We start from the raw sequence: 27,808 nt of genomic DNA on the forward strand, positions 1-27,808 counted from the left end.
TCACAAAGACGTACGTTATTTATTCGGAGCAAAAAGACAAACAAAGTGTGATATAATGGAAATGTGTTGTTCTTCTCTTAAAGTGTCCATTTGGGAAAAAACAAACTAATTACTGCATAAGTATTTATATTTACATGTGCAACAGACGGGAATTACACAAAAAAAACAACAACCTCCATCTAAAAGAACAAACACTTTTACACTTAAGGCTCAAAGCATTCGACTTTAACAGTTTAAAAAACTGCAGGTTTTAAGATGAAAATAACAAAAGAAGCTTTTGTTATACTGCCATTTAAACACTGAGGACATACAACAGTACAGAAGCTTTAATGAACTTACAGTATCAGTACGTGAGGCCTTCGCCTACTGACGTAGACGTACAGGGTTTATTTTACCTACAGCCTGTGATTCAAAGGTGTGTTTCATATTACATTCAGCATTACGTTATACTACAAGCAGAGTTTCTCTCTTATTAAGCTGTTTGACTGATTGATTCAGAAAAGACAGTAAAAAGATGAAAACATAGTCAGACAAAAGGTTTAAGGTTGTTCTAAAGGTTCCTATGGAAAAGTTTATATTTATTAGATTTTCTCATATTTTTAGGGAAACAGGCCTATTTTTTGCTGCAGGGTTGGATTTTAATGATTGCTCATCAAACTGGATCCTAACACTGGTTGGAAGAGAAACCGAAATACACAGAAAGTAAAAACATCCATGTAAAATATGAACATTCTTCTTCTTGTCATCAATAAGTTAAATGTTTCCTTTGGATTTTATTAATACTATACACTGACTGGAATATTATTTCAGCAGCACCAAAAATGCTGCTGTTGTATTTTGTCCCTTTTGCACTTCGGAGTATAACTGCACTCAAAGATATTATAACTATTATAAAGTGTTTAATATCTCAGGACTATGAGAAATAAAGATGTTGAAATTATAAAGTTCAGATCTTCAGATTTGTGTGTGTCAGTATTTAAATGACATGATTATCTGTTAGACACACACAAAGCACATCTGAGCTACCTTTTCTTAGCTTTTCAGTCCAAAGCTGATATATTGTCTTAAATGGGACCCGTCACTTTAGCAGCCCAACCCAAATGAACTATGGGTAGTTAGACGCAGCAGTAAGGCTTAGAATAACGCTTAATGCTGAACTAGTGATTTAATGAGCAGGAAAAAGGACAATACGGATGAGACCAACGTCATTTGTTGATGTGACAACAACCTAAACTGTCTGCCCCTGCAGAAAAAGAAAAATGTGAATAATAATGATGAAGCTGCTAAGTCAAAGTTTAAGGACACAGACGTCATATTTACACAACAAGGACTGCTCTGTTTTCCTGTGGTGAATGTCATTGACTTCTGCACTGTTGTAAGCACAACACACAGGCTCAGACACGTAACAGCAGCAGGAACCAACATCGCCGTCAGGATCCGATGACTGAAACAGAAAAGCACAGAATCCATTTTTCCTATTGATTTGGAACTGGTTCCCTGTAAAACCCTCAGTGGGATTTTATGATATTGATCTTTAAGCTGCAGTCGGATTCCAGGTTTGAGTAACGTGTGAGAAGCTGTTTGTGACGGGGGTTAGATGTCTACACTCTCACAAACAACCTAACATGGATGTTAAATAAGTTTTAACAGACCAAATCGATACCAGTTTGTGAAGTAGTTCAATATTTTCTTAAACACATCAATATATTCAGGTTGTCAAAACTCTAAACTGCCTCTAAAAACCCTCAGGTCTCTGAATTAATTCTCCTTTACCAGAATTATTATAATTTCAGATGATTGTAGTTAATGACGTGAGTGAGTGTAGACAGCAGTTAAACGTTAGGGTGGCCACCACATACAACAGCAGCAAAACAAAGAAGAGTATTGAAATGTTCCCTAAAATGGTTCCTGTACGTCCAGGGTGGGTTTACTTCCACCTGCACAGAGTCTTTGGGCGTCATCACTGGACCACGTAGGAGAACGTCTCGTTGTGTTTGAGCGTGTTGCGGGCGATGATCTCCACGATGGCGATGTAGGTTCCCGTGAGGAAGCCGATCAGCCCCACCAGGCTGATGACGACGTTCTTGATGGTCACCAGTGGAGACACGCCCTCTGTGTGAAACGTTAAGTTCTGCAGGATAGGAGGGAAGATCAGCGCCAGGAAACTGCTGCTGACGGAGCCAACCAATGAGATGACCAGGTCCAGCTCCGGGATCAAGATGGCGAGAGCACCTGGAGGACAAACACAGACCTCACCTTAGAGGCTAATGTTGAGAGTTGATTAAAACACAGGCTTTACTAAAGGTCGTCACTGATCAATGAGCGATCAGCAGAATCAGCCATCACTACCTGCTGATCACCATTTAATACCAGAGCCTCCTTCTCTTCTACGCCTTTCAACTAGAAGTACAGTTCAAATATAAGACCAGTCCTTCTTTTCCAACATCTGCTTCTGACATGAAAGAAAATGGACAAAAATCATGTCTTTGGCTGCAAATAGCTTTGACCTATGACCTTTCTTTTGATGATTTAACAACCTATAACCCTATCAGATGATCATGTGAAACAGTGAAGCTAGTAGACATGAGTATCCTGTAGAGGAGACAACTTCTATTTTCTTCTCTGCTCACAGGGGTGTCAGGAAACCCAGATGTGCAGAGGGAGCAGAGGTTCGGCAGAGGTGACGCGTATTTAGAACCGACATGAGGACGAGGGCAGAGACTGCTGCTGTGAGGGAATAACGCTGTGAATGTGGGGGCTGATTTTCACGTGTCGGCAAATGACCGCGTGGCTCCAGGGAGCGGTCACCTGCGCTTGTTGCCATGGAAACGGGTATAAACAGCATCAAGGGGTCTGATCGGACCGCTCGGCTAAGCATATTTGCAATCGTTTCATGTACGGACTCAGAAAAAAAGAGACGCTCTGTAAAAACTCCTTTAGCATCTCCTCCCACAGGGAGCAGAGACCGAGATCAGGTGCTCCTGTTCTCTACGTACATCGCACAACCAATAACCTGCTGCTGCCTGTTCACACACGCTGTCACACTAACCTAACAGCAGGTGAAAAGTAGAAGCACCTTGCCACCACACGCTCCCGGGGAGTCACCCTGTCAGCTCGAGGAAAAGGCCCTGGCCATTGAAGAGTGTTCTTCAAACTATATTTGAAGCTTTTCGAGGCATCAAACAAGGCAGAGAGGCTGTGAAGGAGAACGGTGAGGGGCAGGGCGAGCCTGAGGAGAAGGCTGAGCCTTCACAGCAAATCAACTGCAAGGCTGCAGCTGAAAGGCTGTAGCTGTCCCCTGAGACAGACAGAACCTGGATCAGCAGGCGGCTTAAAAGGGCTGAAGAAGAACCGCTCCGAGCAAACTAATTTGGCCATAACATGAAAATGGTCCACTTTGTTCCTGTCGACTGTCCACAGAGAGACAACGATCAGACCGTGATGGTTTGAGACTTTTCTTATAGTGGGTGTGTTTTATTACCTTCACAGCTGCGCAGGAACAATTAGTAAAATAAAAAACTAAAAGTGGCGTAAACTGAACCAGATCAAAAACACAAACAAATTAAATTAAAAGGAAATAACTTTCGCTTGGTAAGCCTGGAACCTGTAATACATTTATTTTATAAATGACACAGAAAGAAAGACAAAGCTTTTAAAAGTGAACTGAAATGCTGTCACTTCATCAACAATGAGCATTAATGCAGAAATATGTTCAGTAACATCCAGACCTATTACAGTGGGAAACCAGGGGTTGTTGATAAATGACTCCTCCCACATTTAACACAGCTCACTATCGAACAACTTGAAGCTTTATGCTTTTTTCTTTACACACACCAGCATCAACAGTTTAAATAAGGACAGAGTCAGAGATATGGGGGAGTGGAGGTCTGGCCAACCTCTAGACTGCCAGCAGGCAGAATCAAACACACATCTTTCAAATCCACTGTGGGAGGCAGCTCCTCTACCTCCAGGCCCACAAAGCTACGAACAGTAGGATTTGCCCTGAGGTCTGATTTAAGTCTGGTATGGACGGCCTTAGTTTCCTGTGTGTGTAATGGCAGCAGGTGAGGTTTTTTGCATGCACACAAATTATATTTTGAAAGAAACTTGATTACCAACCGTAGAATAACTTAATATGAGTCCAGTCAGAATTGACGTTCGCTCTGACTGCCTGCAAAGATGAGCAATCTGTGAGAGGGCAAACAAGTAAAGCTGAGCCATTATTCAGAATCCAATATATATTGGATTGCTCAAACTAAATTATTCATCGTGTCGTTAAAATATTATTTATAATTTTTCTGTGCTCAGAATGGTTCATGGCACGTTCAGGAACATGGCACCGATATAACGTATCGGGATGCTCCAGATGGCGTCCTACCGTCTCATGGCTTCACCTGGCCGCCAGCAATTACTGAGCAGGAGCCGGTGGGAGGCAGCTTTCATCTGGAGCACCCTGAACTGGCTCAGTGGATGGTAGAACTTTAAAGACGGAGCTCAGTCTGCCCAACAGGCTCCAGGGCCATTTCTACTGAGACCAAAAGTACGTCAGCAGGCAAGGTCTGCGTGTGCTAACGTTAATTAGCCAGGAGAGGACCTGCTCAGCCATGAGCAGAGAAACTGGTCAACCACCAGAGAAAACACATCATCGTGCTAATGAAAGCATTTGAAGCTCCAGCACTTCCTCCTCCAGTCACAGCAGGGGGAAGACGGTCTCAGGCAGCTTTCCTTGGGGGGATGAAGCTCAAATGTCTCAACACCATCTGGGTTTCACCAGCGTTACTTATGGAGAGGAGTCAGTCCCACACCTCCACCTGGATGAAGGGTATTCGCTTTATTTCAACAAAATGAATAGAAAATCTTAATGCTTCTGTGTTTAAGAGAGAGCTGAGTGGTTTGACTTAACATATTAGGTTTTCCTGCAGGTTTGCAGATATGATTAGCTGAACAAAGTAATAAAATGTTAAATAAGACAAACGGTATTAATCCCAGAATGGAAATTCTAAAAATAATAATATATATTATATGAAATAACTATGCTGATGCAGTCTCATCCCTGCCAGAGGATCTTATTTAATTAAGCAGCTACGATCCCTCACCGGCATTTTTCTTGGCATGGACCTCAGCTCCTCTGCCTCTGGGCCTGAATAATCCCTCTATCATCATAATCTCTGGCTCAACTCCCATCCACCGCTGAAGGCTTGAGTTCAGCAACCAGCGTTTCTCCTGCTCTAACGATGGCACCTGGTCCACTTTGGTCCAGAAGAAAATATCAAGTACCACCATGAGGCCAGACTGTCCCTTTGGTTATGAAACACCTAGAAAAGAAAATGCTCAGTTCTCAGGGTGAACCACAGGGTTTGGCTGAACCAAAACCTGTTAAATCCAAGGACACAGAAACTAGTTAGGTTTCCTCAGCAGTCGTTGTATTCCTGTTTACAGGGCTGGTCACTGTGATCACAGGTACATACATGGTATTCTGCTTCCTATGATCAGAAAAGCATGTTTTAAAACAGGGGGGCCCAACCCTGCTCCTGAAGAGCCACCGTCCTGCTGATTACCTGGTTCAGGTGTGTTCAGTCCCTGGGGAGCAATAACCAGGGTTGGCTACTCCTGCTTCAAACAATAAAAGCTCAAATTTAAACATTCTTCTTTTATAACCAAAACAGTCTGACAAACTTTATTTGTACTTTTCTATTGCCAAGGAAAGTGGTGCGTACTTTAATTTTCAGAACAGTGCTTTGCATATATACACCTCAGGCCAGTATGAGCCATCATGACTCCAGCACTTTCACTTGACTTACAAACATTATGTGAGGGCCCAAGGTGATGGGAAAAATAGCAGGAGCCTGTAGAAAGGCACAAATATTTCCCTGCTATGTAATTACACACTTTGGTTGGAGGGGGTGGCCGTCTGCACTAAACTATTTCTTCTACTTCCTCTACAAATTGCTAGAATTTCTAAGAAAATTAAATGCTTTATTTCTGCCCGTAGGATACGTCGGCAGTGCAATCAAACCTTTGGCCACGTGGAAACAGGACGTACACTCATCAAAGTTACCGGTTCAATTTCGCGGCTCATGGTTGTTTGAAATTACAAAATAACAAGGTAACAGAAGCTGCCATTACAGCACGTCCCCGGGAGCATGTGAGGATTGGTTTAATCAGGAGCTGGCAGTCAGCTGGAGGGGCTGAAATCAATTTGGACTGTGATGATTATTATTTCATTTATTTAACCTTTATTTAACCAGGAAATGTGAGGGAGTGAGCACAAACAAGCGAAAGTTGATGAAAAAATATTTAGCAACATGAAAGAGGTCTGAGTTATGATTTATGAAATTGTAGCAGCCTGGGAATAAAAGTGTGACAGGACCAGTTTGCTCTTTCAACTTCTTAGTCACCCCGCCCCCTTTTTTTGCAAATGGCCGACAACACATAGCTAAATAAAACTAGCTGTTGTTCTTACATTTTAAGAGTAATATTGACGGCCTTGGTGCCGATTGAAGCAAAAGCGTCCCAGTTTTCTATCGGCGCGCTGTAGAATGTGAAACATGACTCCTCCCCCTCTAGCGTCGAGCGCTGCCTGCCCAGTGTTGTCATGGCTACATTTACAGTAGGAGTGGGGGCTGCGTTAAAGCCCACTGTTGCGTCATCTGGCACGACAAGCGATATGTAGATTTTTAGGCCTCATCATTGGCTACAAGATGCGTCTGTCACCATTTACGACCAATTTGACTGGCTAATTCTCCTGTCAATCGAAGTTAGAATATGCCCCCTGACTGGGATTTTCTCTGAGGATGTGAATTCTATTGGTTTTACCGTCAGTTACGCTGTGAAACGTAACAACACGTTTGATTGAGGCCTCATGTGATTCACAGAAGCTTGCTATGTCAAACTTTATTGAATAAACGGACAAAACAGCCGTAAAACGAAGCGGTTTACGGCTTATTATGAGGAGGACGATGGATTTATGGATTTACTGTACAATATTACGTCTTTTTGGACTAAAACATGGGTGCACTTTGTTCTATGGATTCTAACGAACAGAACGATATGCGGCACTCCATGTTTGACTACAGATATGAAGTTACACGAGAGAAAGGTAAAGAGCGGCGTTTTGTACTGTATGTTTACTGTTGTTAAATATTAAGAAACTGTAGTCGCTGTGATTATTCGATCCTAAATTGCTTTATGCCATTTTAATCGTGAGACTTTAAGGTTTTATTAGACATAAAATGTATTATACTTTATCCACATTTTTCGACGATCTTTTTGTGACAAAATAGAAACATACAATTTTTAGAGCGGATCCGCTCCGTGGGTGACTAAAAGCTGATCAAACATCCACCAGTGCCGCACCTTTCACCCCCTGGACGTTCTTGTCCCACAGCGTCTCATACTGACGCTTCCTCTGCACAATCTACCTGACGAACAGTTAGCACCTGAAACCACAGGGATGACAAACAGCTTCACTGTCAGTTATTGCAGGACTGAGGCCTGAGCACTTCATCATTTCAGAACTGACCTAGAAACCCTAACATCATTTTAACCTGTTAACAGTCCTACATAGGATCACTTACACAACAAAGCAGGAAATCCATTAAAGTTACTCCCAAAAAGAAAACCAAAGCACCAGTGACCATGTTTGCTTATGGCTGAGCTCAGGGACTGTTCCTGTTTTATAACACGTGTGTTTGTAGACGAACGAGCTCCAGCTTGACTGACTTGCACTGGGCAGGAAATGTAAGTGATTGTTGTTAATGTCACAATTTATAGTAACAGACAGTCATTTCCTCTGTAATTACAGTCAGCTCCAATGGATTTGTGTGCATTCTGCCCTTCACTGTGCATTGACAAACATCTCAGGAAAGTAATGGACATAAACACCCCTGTGTTTTTCCTATTAACTCATTTTTCTCTGCATGTGTTTTTGAGGTCATGTGTTATTTCAGGCAACCCACAACGGAGACACTGACAGAAAAATCAGTGATGATTTCAACATGAGCTGCTCATGGCAAGACGTTCATTTATTTACTGTTTGTTCACACAGCACATCGGTGAAAAAACAGAAATACACAAACACCATGTGGAGCAAAAAGCTCACATCAGATATCACCCTGCTCTGTTACAGCACTTTAACAACCTACGATGACTGTGATGTAACCAGAAGTATAACAACACACCTCTGACTGTTGATCTTGAATGATAGAGATTTAGCCTTGAACAGCCACCTGGAGTTTATGTGTGTGCAGACTAATAAGCACCAGCAGACAGAGTGGAGTGTGTCTGTGAACAAAGGTACAGTCCGGGCTTCAGGGTGGACATTGCAGTGAATCCAGAGGACTGTTTACCTTCTCAAGCTAAGCTGACAATTTTGGAAAATAACTGCTTTCAAGTGTAAGTCTCTGAGGGACAGAGTCATAAATAAGGATGTCTGACTCCATGAATAAATCAATATTAATCTCTCCTGAAACCAAGAAGGTGAAATCATTTATTTACCTCCTGACCAAAATGGAAAGTGGGTGACTGAATGGGCATCCATGTTTCCTGGACTAGATGTCAAAAGACAAACTAGTCAAACTTCTTGAGCAGCCACCAGAAGCTGAAGGTAGAGACAGGGCAGTGAAATGAAATTGTAGAAACAGAAAATCAGAGAAAAGTAGAGAAATGACAGCACTTTCCTGTTATTCATCAAATACTGGTGTCCACTGAGTTACAACGCCTGGTGCCCAGAGGAATGAGCAGAAAACACATCATTACCTCTGCTGGCTTCTTTACAGACACAGTGAATGGAACTATGGGTAGAAAGAGCATGACCAGGAAAATCACATACGACAAAGGACAAAAGAAAGTTTGAGACACAACAGAAACTTACACGGTCATTGTGTGATAACTGCTAGATGCCAAAACACTAAATATACACCAGAATGACTGAAATGATTACAAGACTAAAAGTCTAAAGACACAACGGTGGCTGCAACGTTCACGACTGCCTGTCTAAGTTTGGACGGTGGGCAAAAGGATGGGGACATTCACACAACATGGGACCAGACAAACCAGTTAGATATCAAGTCAACTTGGTTTTTGCCTGCTGATGGTTTTCCCATTAAACTACCAACTGACCATCCTGTACATGAAAGAGCAAAGTCGGTCTGACCACTGTCTGGTCCACCTCATACCAACATACAGGCAAAAGCTTAAATCTGCTAAGCCTGTAGTGAGAACTGTCAAGAGATGGACCAGGGAAACAGAGCAGGAGCTACAGGCCTGCTTTGAATGCACTGACTGGAGTGTTTTTCAAGCTGCTGCCACAAACCTGGATGAACTCACGGACTCTGTTACATCTTACATCAGTTTCTGTGAGGACATGTGCATTCCCACCCGGACCTTCTTAACATACAACAACGACAAACCATGGTTCTCTGGAAAACTCAGACAGCTTCGTAAAGCCAAAGGAGATGCCTACAGAAGTGGTGATCGGGTCTTGTATAATCAGGCCAGGAACACACTGAATAAGGAGATCAGAGCAGCTAAGAGGAGCTACTCCAAAAAGCTGGAAAACCAGTTTACAGCTAACGACTCTGCTTCAGTGTGGAGAGGCCTGAGGACAATAACCAACTATAGGACTCCATCCTCCTCCTCAATAGGCAATCAAACGCTGGTGAACGATCTGAATGAGTTTTATTGCAGATTTGAATCACCCCCCACCCGCTCTGATTGTCCTCCAGAGCAACCATTAACACCTCCATCCATCAACCCCCTCTCCCCCGCTCTGATACTTCAGACCAGTGTGGACGATGTGTGTCGGCTCTTCAGGAAGCAGAAGAGAAGGAAAGCACCAGGACCAGATGGGGTTTCACCATCATGCCTCAGAACCTGTGCTGACCAGCTGGCTCCCATCTTCTCTCTGATCTTCAACAGATCACTGGAGCTGTGTGAAGTCCCTGCATGCTTCAAACGCTCCACCATCATTCCCATCCCCAAGAAGCCAAAAATCACAGGACTCAACGACTACAGACCAGTGGCTCTGACATCCGTGGTCATGAAGTCCTTTGAAAGACTGGTGTTGGCCCATCTGAAGAACGTCACTGGACCCTTCCTGGACCCCCTGCAGTTTGCCTACCGATCCAATCGGTCCGTGGATGATGCAGTCAATATGGGGCTGCACTACATCCTGCAACATCTGGACAAACCAGGGACTTATGTAAGGATTCTGTTTGTGGACTTCAGCTCAGCATTCAACACCATCATCCCATCACTCCTCCAGAATAAACTCTCCCAGCTCTCTGTTCCTGACTCCACCTGTCAGTGGATTACAAGCTTCCTGACGGATAGGCAACAGCTAGTGAGGATGGGGAAATTTACTTCTGGCTCCCGCATCACCAGCACCGGCGCCCCCCAGGGGTGTGTTCTCTCCCCACTGCTCTTCTCCCTCTACACAAACGACTGCACCTCCTGTGACTCCTCTGTGAAACTCCTGAAGTTTGCAGATGACACCACTGTCATTGGTCTCATCCAGGACGGTGAAGAGTCTGCATACAGACAGGAGGTGGAGCAGCTGGCTCGCTGGTGCAGTCACAACAACTTGGAGCTAAACACGCTCAAAACAGTGGAGATGGTTGTGGACTTCAGGAGAAATGCCCCCACCCACCCCCCTCTCACCATTATGAACAGCACTGTGGCACTAGTGGAGTCATTCAGGTTCCTGGGCACCACCATCTCTCAGGACCTGAAGTGGAACTTCCACATCGACTCCATCACGAAGAAGGCCCAGCAGAGGTTGTACTTCCTGCGCCAGCTGAAGAAGTTCAACCTTCCACAGACGCTGCTGACCCAGTTCTACTCAGCGGTCATCGAGTCGGTCCTGTGCTCCTCCATCACTGTCTGGTTTAGTTCTGCCTCTAAATCAGACATCCGAAGACTTCAGAGGACAGTCCGGACCGCTGAGAAGATCATCGGTGTTACCCTACCCACCCTCCAAGTCCTGTTCACCTCCAGAGTGAGAAAAAGAGCTCGGAAAATCACTCTGGATGCCACCCACCCGAGTCACCACCTCTTCCAGCTCTTACCGTCTGGCCGGCGCTTCAGAGCTCCAAACATCAAGACAGCCCGGCACAAAGGAAGCTTCTTCCCTCAGGCCATCCAACTCTTAAACTCGTAGCTCTCCACCATTCCCTTCCACCACCTGCACTATGACACTTGCACCTTCTTGCTCTTTGCACAGCAATTAGTTCCCCTTTCATCCTGTTTCTCAGGTTATCTGTGCATTTTTCTCTTAGTCTTTTAGTTTTTTGTAGCATTTCTGTAGCATTTATGTTTACTGTTTGACCCTTTGTAGCATTTGTATTTATGTCTGTTTGCACTGGAGTACCCCCCCCCCCCCCCCCCCCCTGTACCAAAACAAATTCCTTGTGTGTGTGTGTGTGCACACTCACTTGGCAATAAAGCTCATTCTGATTCTGATTCTGATTCTGATTCAAATCAAACACCCTGATACGACATGAATGAAGGTTTAACTGGGAGAATGTGCCAGCTGGAGAGAAGACACTGGTACACTGGTACAGCAGTGCTGCAGAGAGAAGCTTCATCCCTCTCAAATGGTCTTTGCTAATTAGATTTGTAGGAACTTAGCAAATCCCTCTTTATGAAGCTTACTGTGGTATGTTCAGGCTAAGTATGTTCATGTTAAGACTTATATTTCAATAAAACCACCACCACTACATAAATTCTTTGCAGTATTTCTACAGGCAACTGTCAGTCCAACAAGTTTCCACAGCTGTTAAATCCTGTCTCGTAGTATAATAAGCTGCTGTGTCCAATAAGCTAATGGATCTCAGAAGGTGACAGAATTTACTCTATCAGAGGAGCTTGTCATCCTATCAGATGGCTCTGGAAACACCCCCACACACACACACATACACACACACTTTCTGGCACTGAATCAAATGGGAGAGACGTTGCATCCATTTCTGTAACCCTCCAGAATCAACAATCTGAAGTTTGCACACATTTCATGCCGTGTGTGCCGGAGATGTGCAAATATGCAGCTTGAACCTTTTTCATTTCTTACGCAACTATTAATGGCGGTTGGTGTGCATAGCTGCCAGCCATAGAGGCCTTCGAGTATCCAGAAGTACACACACTTTTGATTTTGTCTCCACCAACACAGCCACTTGTCTTTTGTTCATCTAAAGGCCAGGTTAGGCCTGTGGGTGGTACCAGTGCAGATAGAAAATGAAGGTATGGATACGAGAGAACGCCACAAAAGAAAAGCAGAGGGGGCAGTGATCACTGAGGCTTGACACGCAGCTGCTTGACATCCACTTCAGGATTTATTTATTTATTGTTAAATAAAAACACATTTCATATATTTTAGTATATATAAACACAAATCGCTGCAATTCATTTTTACCTATGAAGTGAAAATCCAAGAATCTGACATGCTCAGAGTGAAGGCTACCTTTGGCTTCAGCTGTTTTTAGGGTCTAAACAGCAGCTGTGAGAGGACAGCGACTTATGCTGCAAGGGAGGGAGAGAAGACTGAGAACAGAGAGGAAACAGAGATGGAGTGGTGTTGGAGGGAGACGCTGACCTTCCCCACCCGGCTGCAGGTCCATGTCAAAGACAGGAATCCTCAAGCTGAACCTGTCTGCTGAGTCCAGCTGCTCAGGCTGTGCTTCTTTGAGCTCGGCTCACGCACCGAACGAGCCGCCGGTTTGGGTGTTTGGAGACGGAGGTTGTGATTCAAAGACAGAGCTGGTTTAAAAACGTGACGTGCACGTTGAGCTGCCGTGTTCTGATTGGTTTCTGAGATTCAACCTTTTGGGCTGATCAGGTGAGACCGCTGGCACTCGAGCGTTAACTGACGTAACGTTTCACTATTGATACCACAGCTACAAGATGACAGTGTTCAAGTGCTACTAGAGCTTATTGATAAAATCATCTAATCAATAAAACATCAGCAAAGAGTCAGATGACTCAGCAGAAAGTCACATCCACAGCACTTAAGTGCACTTCATTGATTAACTGATTATTAACTAATGAAGTACTTTCATTGAATTTTAAGATGATTTCGTAGTCTATTATAGTGGTCTACTGTAATTCTTTCTATGCATATTGATTTTTGGTTTTCATTGCATTGCCTTTGTGAAAGGACTTTTTAAAAACAGACCACATCACCCCACATCTGAGCTTTGATTCACTGCCTCTCACAGACTCATGCTAATTCATATGAGCAGAAATAGGAGCAGAAAGCAAAGGCCAAACCTCAGAGGTGAATCGGCTCCACGAGACGTAAAGGTGAATGTGAGCCCACATCATGTTTCTGAAAGGGTAAAAATATGAGAGCACTACAGCCCGACAACATGCCACATGCATTCCCAGTGGCACGCCACCTTTGTGGCACAGTGCTCCAGGATGAAGCACAAAACAAGAGAAAAAGAAAAAGAGGAGGCGTCGTCGACGTCCTCGAGTCCTTTCTCGTTCCCATCAACAGCTCAACCACACATGCTTGCAGCTCAGCTCCAGCCTGTGGCGACGTGACTCGGACAAAGGAAAATGAAATGACCTGTCTCTATATAGCTGCTGTCCAGGCGGGAACAAAACACTGATTATATTTCATGGCTTATTTCTCAGCATGTATGGGTGAACATGACCTCCCTTTAAAGCTCCACTAAAGAGAGCGTATTATGGAAACCAGGAATTGTCAATACTTCTCATTATTGGTATAATTTTTGTGATTAGAGCATCTTTAAAGTTATTATGATTGCATTAGTTTTTATTTGTAGAAAAATTATATAATGAGAGTGAAAATTGGTGCAGCCTATGTGTTGCTAACAACCTATTCATCTTTGTCCTCAGTTCAGAGCTGGGGGGCGAAGAGGTGGGGAGTTTGTTGGGTTTTCAGACACAGTTGTCAAAGCCAAAAGTTTTCAAACTGTACAAACAGCAGAGTTAACATTAATAATAATAATAATTTCCATCCTTAGCTAGAACTAGGAATCCAACTGCAAATCAACACTAGAAGAAGAATTACAGTAATTTCTTTGTCTATAATTTCCAGGGCTCCCTGAAATACCTGAGTCGCTTTAAACTGGCAGCAATAAATGAAGTTTACTTAAAACTGCACTGATCAATTTTTTAATGTAAAACAGTCAAATGATCACATATAATGTTGAAGGTCTTACAGGTCATGACAAACACAGGATTATCATCATTGTTGCAGGGCTGTGAACTCAGAGGTCAAACACCTAATTCATGCAGCTTCAAATCAATAACTAAATCAATCAAGGAGACATATTTAATCGAGGTTTGATGTTTCAGAAGTGTCTGCAACAACTGGTCAAGAATCACTTGGTGCAGCTTCACCAGAGGCTCATTTGAGATTTATTAACTGATCAAACAGCAGTTGAAGGACTTGTCTTCAGGCAGTCGGTCAAAAAAAAGTTATCAGGGCACGAATAACTGCAAGAAACAAGGCAGAGTCGAGTAGCGTTCCTAAAGCTGCCACTCAGACTCTGTGATCTAAAACAACAGCAGCAGTAAGATCCTCCGCCCCTCAGCGTATGTCTGCTAAATTAGGATGAAGTGCTCACTTGAAAAGAAATCTCCCAGCACTGAGCAGAAGTGACCTTTCCAGAGAGAGCACAAGTCACAGCGCAGAGAGTGGAGGGTTTGCTCAGGGCCGCTGTCTCTTCTAACTCTTATCTTTTAACCCTTCAGAAGCTCCAACTGACACAAATGAGGAAAATATGACGAGTCGTTGTTGAAAAAGTGAATGTATTTGCAATACTGCACGTATATTACCACCACCATTTAAAAACCATTCCAGCGTGGCCGGACGATCTGATATGAAAATAAAAAATATTTGACAAATTTAAAACAAATCTGTCCAAGACAAACAGAGTTAACGAGACAACTGTGGCAAAATCCTTCCTGATTCTGAAGATTGAGACCTTCAGATCTTTCTGTGTGTCTTCAGGCTCCACTACTCTTCCAACCCTGCCCACATTGTCTCTAGCTGTTACTGTTGAACATTTAGTGCAGATGTGATGTGAATTTTAATATGTACTTTCAATCTTCTGCAGCATCTAGAAGATCAAAGCTGATGCACCGGCACTAAGGCTGTCGTGAGTTTTGTTTTTCTGTATGTCGTTAGCCTGAATTTTGCTGCTCACTAAAATAACCTCGGAGCACAGACGTCACTAAGACACAGCGTCAGTATTGGAGCGAAGACAAAGGCTCCCCCCCCCCCGGATGGTGAAGAACCAACATCTGCTCTCGTTTCAAAGAACGAGATTCTCAGAGGAATTCTCTTCCAGCTTCACTCTGCACTTACAACGATGTGCTGCCTCAGTGACTGAACGGATTCTTATTCAAAACCAAAAGCAATCACCAACTCGTTTGCCATTCACAATGCAGAATTTAATTATTGCCATCAATCACATCTTGCTACAGAATCTAATCAGTGTGGAAATCAGGCTCAGTGGAAGGATCCACGTTTTCAGTGGTAGCATTTTGTAATAGCAGGCACCCACTGCTCCAGGTCTGGCTGTTTTGGCCACAGAAGGTAGCACCAATATTCTGATTTCAGAATTTCAGAGTCCTCCAGCTCTTTGTTAAGGATCCAGATGTGGTTCCAGGCAAAGTGACATGCACAGTCCCTCCAGTGAGTTCTGGGTCTGCCCTTCCCTGTAATCTCCTACCAAGTGACCAGAAAACCTCCAGAGGGAGTCTACATGACCCTGAATCAATTTTCCCTGATTAATCCTCTAGTGGTCTTTTTAAATATGGTAACCAGTACTGACTGAATTACTGGAGATACTGGAGATCTCAACCTAGCAGCTTTAAATCAGAACAAAGTGTCCAGGCAGGAACAAGACAGGCGGAATCAACAACAACTGAAGAACCACTGCTGCTATGAACATCAGAGCTATTAAAGGAAACAGTGATAAGAACTAGGAGGAGACCGGATAGAGAGAGGGGAGTGAGCTGACTGGGAAGTTATTGGGTTCCCTACTCCATCACAGAGAGACCACGGTGCAAGTGTTACACACAAACTAAAGCCTGAACAACACAGGGTTGTAAAAAGTGGATGACAATTAGAGGATGGGTCCACAGTAAGTGGCCGTAAGATGCTGGTATTTCCACAACATACAGTGACTGGCTGTGAAAAGAAGAGGCTGGTCCTAGATATGGTCTGCTTGTCATTAAAAACACCATCGTTTATTGGCTGGGATCCCTTTAAACTGCCAGCTAGCCTTCTGACTGTCCCTGCTCCAGCATTTGTTACAGTGGACCTGATAACATTAGAATAAAAACCTAAACACACCAGATAAATAAGGTTAAAGGCTTTATAGAAGCCATGAAGGAAGCGCAGAGCAGACACCAACCTCTCGTTCCTCCTTAGGATTGAATCACTGGTGTTCAGCTGCACCTGACTGTGCAGGACTGTACAAAAACTGGAAGAGAAAAGTCCAGAGAAATCTGCCTGGAAAGCAAGGCTGACCTCTGTCCAGTCTGAACTGATACACAGTGCCAAAACTGGTGAAACCTTATTTCATTTCAGCAGGAAGTGAAATGGAGAAGGATGGGAGCAGGTGGAGGAGAGCAGGGAGGGCTTGGTTTCCTCTGTTCTTTGTTACAGCCTCTGCAATGTCTGACCTCTTCCTGACACTAGTTAGATTCTAGTTAGGCGAGTTCAGCCAACTAGTACAATATAACACTACCGTGTACACTGGTATATCAAATTGTGTCCCACAAGGCTTCCTTGTAAACAAAACCTATATCTCTGCTCACACTGAGTGTTCCCATCAAAATACTTTATGTACTTTATATACACACACACACACACACACACTAAAGGTCCAACAAAATGTGCACGAAAAGCAGGTTTTTTCAAAAAGTTAAACATGCACTGTTCACGTCCATGCTAGCAGTCGTCTAGCTAGGATGCCTTCAAATATAAAAATAAATATACAATATGAAAAACATAAAAATTATCTATCACAAACCGTTCTTACAGCAAGAGGGAATCATTCGTTCGTACTTTACGGTTTTACATCGTGACGCCTGGTGCAGCTGCAACCCGCCTTTTGTTTCCGTTTACTTACACGTGAAGATGACCAGGACTGTGCGAAGCAGCAGGTCGACAGCTCTCTCCCACCTCACTGACACGCGAGCCACTACCGGCGGGATGAGGATCTCTGCTGGAACGTAGAACTGCAGGGCAAAGGTGATGAAAATACCAAAGCAGTACAGCAGCTTCACAGCCTGGTACGTCCTGGAAACGGGTAAACAGAGAAACAGTCAAGCAAATGAGAGAAAGACAAAAAACTGGCATGAACAGACTAAATGCAAAGTGTTGTATAAAAAATTCATTAGTCCTATTTAAATTTGTTGATTGCACTGACATGTAGCTAATCAAAAACCTTTTCATGTTCGAGGTCTGTCAAAAACACATAACAGGATAAAGAGGAATCATGTGGTCGTCCTTATAAAACACACGACGAACACTGACTGGCTTGTTTTGTAAAGAGATGCTGGTAATTATAGTCTTTGCTTTTCAACCTCATTGAACAGCCAATGTATTCACTAATAAGAGGCATCAGACTATTCATGGGGGCTATTTTCAAAGACAGCAGCCTTCTGTACCTGTGATGGTGATAACAAGTAATAAGTAAATCCAGTCTTTAATATCTTTATTATCCCCAAATAAGAAAATGAGCTAACAGGAGGCATTCATGGTGGATGGGGATTGATGGTGTTGATAAAAAAAAGAGAAATGAGGAGTTAGCATCAGCAGTGACAACCTCCAGACAGAGAAAACGTTGTCACCTACAGACAGTCTGCTAACCATTCCTGGTTCTCTCAGCATACGACATATAAGGGCACATCTGAAACAGTGAAGGCTTCATGGCTAGGTAAGAAAGGACGATCAGGGGATAAAGCAGATCCTGCACTTATCGTGTCAGTGGTTGAAGCTCTTGCCCTCTGGCCAGCGCTTCAGAGCTCCAAACATCAAGACAGCTCGGCACAAAGGAAGCTTCTTCCCTCAGGCCATCCAACTCTTAAACTCATAGCTCTCCACCATTCCCTTCTACCACCTGCACTATGACACTGGCACCTTTTAGCTCTTTGCACACATCTGTATTTATGTCTGTTTGCACTGGAGTACCCCCCCCCCGAACACAAGGAACCTGACCCACAGAGTTCTGGGGCAACTTTGCTTGATGGTAATGAGGAGTATTATATATTGATAAGGCTGATATGGGGAAGCCAATAAAGACAACCCAAAAACAGCAGACTGAAAATAAAAATTTGTAGAATTTAACCAATTAAATACATTCAGCACCTTAAACCCATTCACATGTAAATCTGACAGAAGAAGAGTTCTGGATCCAACAGAACACAGACTGAATCTTCTCCATAGCATGAAATTACAAACTTATTGGTAATTTGTTGGGACATGGTCTCAGCGTCTGCAGGGAGGCAGAGCGAGCTTCCAGTTGTTAAAACAGCCACTAGATGGCAGTATAAAGACACTCTGACCCCACTTCTTCATCTTTAAAATTCACCTTCAGTTCCACTGTACTGCTGGTTTAGCAATAGCTGCACCCATTAGTATTATTCAAATGTGTATGTTTGTAAACATGATTATGTAGCTTGACTTAAGTAATTAAAAAATGTTCGTTTTTATGTGTATACACAGAAAATCAGTCAGAAAACAGGACCCACTGCTCAAATAACCTGGGGAGGGACAGGCTGCACAGTGACAGCCTCTTCAACAGCGTCTGACTCTGTGCAGCCATAAACCTCATAGCTGTGTGGCCTGTACACACAGTGTGCACATGCATCCTGCTAAAAGAAGCAGGTCTTTGCTCAGACACCAGTCCAGAAAATGTTGTTGCTGCCTTACCAGCAGTTCGGCAGGTTGAGAGTGATGCTCCCTCCTATGTGTTCTCCAAAACACATGTATCCTATGGTGCCAAGGCTGATGTAGAGGAAGGTGACAATGCCCATCCCCAAATACAGAACCAGGGAGAAACTCTGAGGCCTCTGCATCTTGTTCTCCAGAGGAAGGACCTATCAACCCACAGAGACAGACACTGTTGATTGATCAATGGATTAAAATTATTCAGGAACAACATTAGAAAGAACAGGAAACAGGAAGTGAAAAAGGAAATGTCACTTCCTCAGAGTGACTTCTTGACTTAGGGTTACAAATATTATAACATATATTACACATTAACAAGTGTGATCTTCTCTGGCAGCACAGTAAATACCACTGATCCAAACAATATGTTTATGATAATTGTATTTTTGAAATGAAGTATAACAAAGCATCATTAACATGTTAATGTGTTCGGCCCCAACTATCATCAGCTGATCACGTACCACTCCGATCCCCTCGAACGCAAAGATGGCCGTCCCAAAGAAGAGAGGGTAGTCTTTGACTCTGCCCACTTTTGGGAGGTTGGCAGGATTTGTGATGTGCTGGAGGGGAAAAAGACAGATGGACATTAATTTACCTTTTCAACCAGCACTGTCAATGTGTAATGTGTGTGTTCAGTAACACAAAATATTATAATTGTATTTGTTATTAGCTTAATTCTCATTTGTCTACACATGATCCAAAAGTGACTGCAGCTCATTCCAGAAGGTTCACAGGGTTTACTTTCTCTTGCCACTGTTCCTGTAGCGTTTATGCTCTACTTTTCCCTAAAAGTCTGCACTGAGATGATTCATCAGCCACAGAAAGCCCTTATGGGTCAGATACATCTTAGTGCTGAAAATCAGGAAAGCTTCTGATGCAAGAAATTGCTTTTTGTTTCAAGAAAAGGCCATTTCTCAGGGAACACGACTGCTATAAATCTATAAAGAGCAGATGCTGCATGATGAAAGACTCCACAGCTGGAAACAGGTAATCTGAGACTGTGTCACCGCCAGTTTTCCTGTTATCCATAACAACCCCAGACCCAAATCAGCCGAATCCAAACGGAGTTTAAGCTGTTTGTAAATCATGTTAGATTATTACTTCACCTGGAAAAATTGAGAAAATGTTTTCTAAACGAGCATCAGCATGGACTAATTATTTATAAAATTCATTTATAGAGCACTTTTCTAAAGTGCTTTACAATAAAAGACATAAAAGAACAACAAAATCCTAAATACTAAGGAGGAAAAGAGGTCGTCCCCATTTAAAGGACATGAGGAAAGGCTTGCCGGTAAAGGTGAGATTTAAGGAGAGTTCTAAAAGATGGTACTGGGTCAGCTGATCCTATTTCCTCAGGTAAGTCATTCCAGAGTTTGGGAGCTCTAACTGCAAAGGCTTTATCACATCTGTCTATCACCTCTGGTTTTCATTCTAACATCGGGGATGCATAGAAGATCCCTGTCAGAGGATCTCAGGCTACGAGCAGGCTTACACCGCTGTAGCAGCTGGGATATATAACTTGGAGAAAGGCCGTGCAGTTCTTTAAAAGTTATTAATAAAATCTTAAAATCAATCCTAAAACGTACCGGGAGCCAGTGCAAGGGCCAATATCATTTGCAGTTAATGTACAAATGTTGTGTCAGACTGAGGAAGTCGGACATGTTGACCTGCTGATGTCTGAAGATGGATCATTTATGAAACTGTATCAATGTGTTAAATAAAATGATTATTGTCTCAGCTCAGTGTAATCCAGTAAACCACCATCACTAATTCATTCTTCTCAACTAACCACGCTGCTACGACAAATTAGGCCTCATACAGATTCACTTCATGGGACAGCAGCTGAATTGAACTGTGATTTCCATCTTATACATGTGGTACAGCATGTACAATAACACACATGCATCACTCCCACCCTGTATCTTACTATTGGTTCAAAAATATGATGCACATAAACCATCTCCATCAAACGCTGTGCATGACTTGGTTTCCTGCCCAGTGATACATTGATGAAGCACAGTGAAAGTCTGAATTAATGAGGCTGAAGTTAAACAGATCAGAAAGATGTAAAATAACACCGGTGTTTACCGTGAGTGAGTAGAAGTAGATGAGAACCAAGCTGGCGGTCATGACCAGGTTCGCCACCAGAGACAGGGGAGCCAGGTACTTCAGGTTGGGGATCAAAACCAGCAGGATCATGGCAGGCAGGAAGCACAGCATGTAGAGACGGGAGCTGAAGCTCGGCACCAGGACCTCAGTCTGGTTGGTGTAGTTCATCTGGCAGCTGAAGGTGGTGGCGTTGGCTGCTTCCACCACCTGTTGAAGGCAGGAAGAGGGCGAGGAAATAGGTCAGAGAAAGGACAGAAACTGAAACAGCGGAAAACTTGTGCCTGAACTAATTAGGAACTTTTCATATGAGAACAGGTATGTACATAAGATGACACAGAGATGGAAAAATTACAGGGAGGTTCTCCAGGCTTCTGGCTAACGACGACACTCTGCTAATCTCAGTGCTGATCAGAACCGATCCTGACTATTTCCAATAGAACTAGAGAAGTCTGCAAAATGTTAAAAGCAAGCAGCTATCACAGGCTACTACTGCTGTCCTTACACAGCTTACGTTTGTCTTATTCAAACTAATCAATTTCCTTTTGTCTGATTCAGACTAATCAATTTCTTAAGCAAATGTTTGGCATGTTTACTGGAGGACAACATGATAACATGGTTATTCAGGTTATGTGACTAATACAGTAATTAATGTGCCCACAAACTCCCAAACAAGATTAACAGCTGCAATAAAATGTACCAGTTGTGTTCCGCTGGGACACAAAGACCACCACAGCAGACAGACCCACCATCTAGTGGCAAGAAACAGTACTACACAAATTACTACTCTGCATGGGCTGGTTTAAAAAGCAGGTAAAAAAAAATAATAGTACATGTTTGAAATGTTTACATTCAGCCAGTGTGAGTTTCCAACCATTATCCAGGGGTCAACAGGTGGTAAACAGACCACAAGTCAAAGGTCAGAGGAGTCACAGAGCAAACAGACACCTCTGTGACAAGACATTTATAATAAACGGCCTTAAAGTTTCACCAAGCCCTCTGGCACCGTGTTTTCACCACATGTATCAGAATCTGAGTGGCAGCTTAAGCAGTGCATGCTGCCACGTGTGCACCAGTCGTGACGTGTTGTTTGGGGGATATTTTGAAACGTTCTGCTAAAAACGGTGCATGTAAAACCTCTGCCCCTGCTGTTAAGGAAGCATTTCACTAGTACTAGTGAGCTCTTTATTAATATCTAGTGTGGAATATGTAAACTTTGACTCTGAAGCCTGCTCACTCCCTCAGTGAGAATATGTACATATCCTTAAGTAAACAGGAAAACTGCTGCATAACCTAAAATAACCCTCATGTGCGTATGACTGAGGGAAGACCACAAGTCCACAATCACAGCAAACAGAACCTGGTTTATATAACCAGGAAGTATGGTCAGTTTACTCTGTATTTTCATAGAAACTGTGTCAGTTAATGGATGTGTAAGCCGTGTGTGTGTGTGTGTGTGTGTGTGTGTGTGTGTGTGTGTGTGTGTGTGTGTGTGCGTGTTCATGACCTGCTTGACATTGTCACTAAGGAAGACAAAGTAGACGCAGCAGAAGCCCAGCTGGGTGATGATGAGGAACAAGTTCACCGTCCGTCTGAGACAAAGAGATAAAGAGACAAAGAGATAAACAAAAGAGGAAAGTCATGAGACAAAACCGCCACAAACTTGTAGAGTAAATAGTGAAACTGAACTAACAAGCACATGAACGTCATTGCTTGAAAAAATGAAACATATTGTGTTAAAATTGAGAGACAACTGAAGAAACACTTCCACATTTCAGGTACATGGATTGTTTTTCTGGCCATTTCCAGTCTTTCATTGAAAATGAAAATGAAAATGAAGAATTACCAACTTGTGTTAATAAAGTCTAATGTTCAGTATGTCTTCCCTAATCATCAGCTGCTGTGGGAGAGCCTCTGGGACAGTATTTAGCTCATCAGGGAATATAAAAACTCTACATTAAACTATCCAGAGGTTGAGTCGTGGCAACTGGACTTCTAGTTTTTAGGTCGAAACGTTTCACTTCTCATCCAAGTAGCTTCATCAGTCTCCATTAAACGCTGACAGAGAGACATTTGAAACGTACAGTAAATGTCCAATTGCTAAAATATAATATAATATCAATACAATGCATAAAACAAACTATGTGGTGCAGGAACTTGTAAACTCTGGTCTTACTTTCCCCAGTTGGAATGTCGTCTCAGCCACAAAACATTTTCCATCCCATACTGCACTGCCTCGCCGTAGGACAGAGATGGCCTGTTCATCCTGCACAAGAAACACACTCTTATTATTTTACTTGTCTGCTTGGACAGAATGATCTCTCTGAAGAGTACTGCTTACAGTGAAGGCTGCCTAGTACAACTGCAAAAAGCCTATACTGAAAATGAAAGTTGTAGGTGAACCCTGTGCAGTGAAGTAAGATCAGATGTGACATTATCAGACAAACAGGTTAGGGAAGAAAGAATAAACAGCTAACAAGGATATAATGCAGAACTATGTATTTGGAGACACAGTGCTTAGCAGATGCAACCTGCATGTGAACAAGGAGGAAGAGGAAGTGGTGGTTTGACTTTGAGAAGAAAACCCAAAAAACAGCATGATCGGCATTTTTCCCATGAGCACGTCATGTCTGGATAGGACACGTCTTTTTGTGCAGAAGCTATTTCTGACTCTGGCTTGCAGTCGAACCTCTCCATTCATGCTGTCTGTAATCCTCCTTAACGTGGCAGGGTGGGGCGGAGTATATCCTGCATGTACTGGGCAAAGGGCAGGAGACGCTGTGGTTGGGCGGGTTAGCGGTAAGGGACAGCATTAAAATGGATGTGAGTGTGTTGCTCACCTCAGTTGTCACAGCTGTAAACAGATAAATGGTTTAAATTGGACGGCTACTGCGGCACTACGAGCGCTGACTGCAGCTCCCATTATATTACATACGGCTATTACATATGGCCAACAGTGCCCACACGCTGCTGATCACACAGTAGAAAAGGGTGGAGAGGCATGTTAAGAGTGTTAGAGTCTGTCAGCCAGCAACAGCAAACAAGCCAATGTTGGCACAGTGCACACTAAAAAAACAAATGACAGTGAAAGAGGTACTGAAGCCTTTACAGCACATCTTTCATTATTTGGCAGAAACAAGCCCCAGTGCTCCTGCTGACAGACCAGAGGAGGCAGTGACAAAGACATGATCTTCAGGACACATTTTGGAAGCAGCTGCCTCTACAGGGAAACACCAAATAATGTAAAATCTCAATGAAACGAGATTTTTATCTTCATCTGCCTTTTCTCTTTCAACTCCAACAAAATAAAACACGCGTTTCTAAAAAATACGTCAAACAGGGAAGCTGCTGTTAAACTGCAGTATTTCACTTTAAGTGCATTACAGGTATTCTGGAGTGGCAGGACCACGTTGATACACAAACACAGATGGTGGCAGAGCTGCCATCCAAGACTTTTTGACTTCAAACTGCTAATCCTGTATTTAATAGACAACCACTACTTAACAGCTCATTTATCTATACAAGGGTCTGCAGCTAGAACTGTTAGATGAATGTGCACAATGAGCCCATGAATCCGTCAAACAGCTGATATCGTATCTGTTCTTTGACACCACTGGAAGTACCTGAACATGACAGGAGCAAACAATACTTTTCAAGTATTGATACTTATATGGTGTTTTTACTTACTTTGTACTGAGGTGATGGGAACATTTCACCAGCAGCCTCATACAGTGGACTGCTATGATGCCCATAAGCAGCAGACTGACTGGTCCGACCTGGACGGGGAAACACAGGACAGTTCATGATGTTGCGACGGTTGCAAAATAGTGAGCAGAATAAGAAAGCACAGTGTGACTACAGGTAAACAATCAGTAAGTCCAAATTATTACACTAATCTCACCCATATTTGGTATTTTGTCATTACACTGTTTTTCGCAACACAAACGATGTAGATATGCAAAAAATTGTTCTGCTCTTCGTGTCCTGTTGCAACATTAACAACAGTGGCGTGACAGGTCTGTTTTCTGAAAACACCACACAAAAGTGTAAGAAATCCTGTTTTCTCAGCGTCTTCTAAACGTTAGTGTCTAGTAAGCAGAACAACACGGGCAGCTGCAGCCTCACTGGAACGATCCCATCATTAATTTCAAATTGGAAAACAAGCCTGACCACATCTCTACCATGTCATGAATATCTGACAGGAAATGGAGCTAAACTTCATTTTGTGAGCCCAGAGCTGTCACATGACCTGGTGTGATCAGATGCTTAACTCTCTGTGTACTTACCACCAGCCCTGCATTCTTGACAGCCAGAGGCAGACCCAGCAGCCCTGTACCAATGTTTCCCTTCAACAGGTGGATCAGAGTCTGACAAAACCTGGAGAAGGAAAAAATATCAGGCTGCTACATTTGGACTCAAACTGTAGTCGCTGGCTGCTGAATAGGAACAGCATTCAGGTTTTAAAAAACTCACGAGGTTCCTGTTTGACCTCCCATTCTCTCATAGTTACGTTGGGGTCTGGATGGTCCCGGGGGAGACGGACATAGAGCGTCCATTTCTGATGGATTCTGGTCAGACAACAAAGAACCTGAGGATCAGAAGAAAAGAAAGAAAAACTAAAATGAAGACAAAATCTGTTTCCACACAACATTAATTACATACTATGAGGGAACCACACAAATTTAATGAATTATCCTAAAACCTTTGACTGGATTTGATAAAAAGCTTCCACATAAAACATAAGGCTGTTTTCGACAGGGCTGGAGGAAATTTGCTGCTGAGCTGTGACCATCAAGCCAAGGTGAATGTTTTGCCACAGCGCAGCATGATAGGTAAAAGTCGCTGATGACGTGATGGTCGTAAGATCCAACTGTGTTTGTCCTTGCTTAAAATACTCCTCCCTGCAATATTTCAAACTGACGGCCCAGCAGGCACAATCAGCATGTGCACATCAGGATCCAGTCTTTACTCTAAATTACTGCCTGTAGAAAGTTTGTAAAATGCTGGGATGTTTTTTCCTAATGTTTCTGAAAAACACGTCCTTCAACAAGTCTACCAAAACATAACTCCGAGTATGTTTTGTGTGTCTGTTTAGGAGAGTCACGCCTTTTAACAACTTACGGCTTTAAAGCGGAACAAAATACTGGATGGGTACTAAAATGAAGCAGTTGGCAATAAATACATAAACAAATGTATTTTCGTCTGCAGGTTTACATCCCCATGATGTAAACCTGCAGTATTGTACTTCATGGGGTCCTTAAATGACTGAGTTATAAAAATGTTCGTCAGATCATGGAGAATATTTATTGTTGTGACCTCCTGCCAGACAAGAGACCAGCCACACCATCAGAGGGATTTCAGCTGCTGATGATTCAGTGTTTACCTTACAGTGGATTAGATATAATCCTACTGCATCTGTGGACCCAGTCTGTACCATTCTGAATCATCCCACAAAACAATATTTCCACTGTAAGATCAATACGTCAGCAAAAAAAAAAAAAAACACACTCGGTCCTCATACCTTCACCTCGGATGTCCACGTCACTGGATGTCATCATGCTGGTTCGGGTGGTTCAGGGGATGGCTGGGTGTTGTCGTTCCCAGCCTCGCAGATACTAATACTGGGAAATCAGAGGGCCCAGCATTGACGGCTTCCTGCTACAGAAGAGAGACAGTTATTCTGTGTAACATTTAGTAGCAGCAGGGAAACATAATCAATGAACCTGACAATGAAAAGACAATGACAGATCATCCTCTTTCTCAGGATTTTAAAGCCACTATAAAAATCCTCCTGCAGGCTGTTTAGCTTGCAAACACGTAAAAATAAAGATAATGAAAAGAAAAACAAGTCTCTCATGTGTCCACACACAGTGAAACCTGACTTCTTCCCCATGAGCATAAACTTCAGAACTGGTTCAGTGAGCATAAAGACAAATAGCGTGACTAAAGGCTCGAAACGATGAGCTACTCAGCAGTTTTCACAAAAGGGCCTGACATGAGACCAGACTGAAATAAGCCCTATGAGAATACATGAAGAATATAATAAGCTACACGTCACAATAAAATATACTGTGTTGAAACAATTATGTGTTTCTATGTTTTAACTGTTATTTATCATTTATTGTTGTTTTCTACTCATTGGCACAATAAAGTTATATGAGTGAGTAAACACTGACCTTCATATTAAAATGTCTGGGTAAAATCTACTTTAATATTAAAGCAGCTTCATGAGCAAACACACATTAATATAAGTCTCTCATTTGCTTTTATAAGCGTTAAAACGTGTTTTCTTCACTCACAGCACAAATAATCGTTCCTGTCTTATCCTGGACCAGGAGCCCAAACTCACAGGACCATGTAACCCAGAGCTACACGGCTAAATTAGCTTGTTGTTTTAGTTTATTACAGAAAAGGAGTCCCTGTTAGCTGGTTACTAGTTAGTCGGTTAACTAGTACCGCCACTACCCCGCGTCCCAGCGAACACATCACGGCCAGTTTAGCTTTAACATCACAAACCAGGTGAGCCAGCGTTAGCTTAGCTGCTGCACCTTCAGGGCTTTGTGCTCGGAAAAACCCAAACCACGAACCACCACGAACCGTCACGAACCGTCACGAACACCAACCTTGCTCCGACAAAAAACCTGGTCCTCTCTCTCCGTTCCGGATTCACCAGAGGCGGCCCAGACCGCAGACCTCTGATTTTCATGCGGGACTCATATCAGCTGGTTACCGGACACCGACCGAAACCAAAACAGGACTCGGCTGCTCGGC

General features: G+C 43.0%; 1 protein-coding gene across 3 annotated transcripts; it reads right to left on the reverse strand.

Annotated features, from left to right (window-relative positions):
- On the reverse strand, positions 1-27,808 carry slc36a1 (solute carrier family 36 member 1). Of its 3 annotated transcripts, XM_026331173.1 has the most exons (13): positions 27,661-27,808; positions 26,559-26,695; positions 25,511-25,625; positions 25,324-25,414; positions 24,725-24,813; positions 23,214-23,303; positions 22,545-22,629; positions 21,020-21,247; positions 19,393-19,491; positions 18,914-19,080; positions 17,109-17,278; positions 1,938-2,232; positions 1-1,444 (listed from the first exon to the last, which is right to left on the reverse strand). In XM_026331173.1, the coding sequence occupies exons 2-12, from the start codon at positions 26,593-26,595 to the stop codon at positions 1,961-1,963; spliced, it is 1,443 nt and encodes a 480-aa protein (XP_026186958.1). In that variant the 5' UTR covers positions 26,596-26,695; positions 27,661-27,808; the 3' UTR covers positions 1-1,444; positions 1,938-1,960. The 3 variants fall into 3 exon arrangements, with proteins under 3 accessions (XP_026186958.1, XP_026186957.1, XP_026186959.1); XM_026331172.1 differs by having other exon boundaries at positions 1-2,232; XM_026331174.1 differs by lacking the exon at positions 1-1,444 and having other exon boundaries at positions 1,961-2,232; positions 26,559-26,692.

This window comes from Mastacembelus armatus, chromosome 10 (genome assembly GCF_900324485.2).
Source record: "Mastacembelus armatus chromosome 10, fMasArm1.2, whole genome shotgun sequence".
Taxonomy (NCBI): Eukaryota; Metazoa; Chordata; class Actinopteri; order Synbranchiformes; family Mastacembelidae; genus Mastacembelus; species Mastacembelus armatus.

Excerpts from the sequence above, each read along its gene's own strand:
- slc36a1 (XM_026331173.1), bottom strand. The coding sequence starts at position 26,595 with ATGATGACATCCAGTGACGTGGACATCCGAGGTGAAG. Across the intron at positions 19,081-19,392 it reads CGTTCGAGGGGATCGGAGTG|GTCCTTCCTCTGGAGAACAA; the intron begins GTACGTGATCAG and ends GTGGGTTGATAG. Across the intron at positions 2,233-17,108 it reads AGTCCTGGTCATCTTCACGT|GTGCTCTCGCCATCTTGATC; the intron begins GTAAGTAAACGG and ends TTTGTCCTCCAG.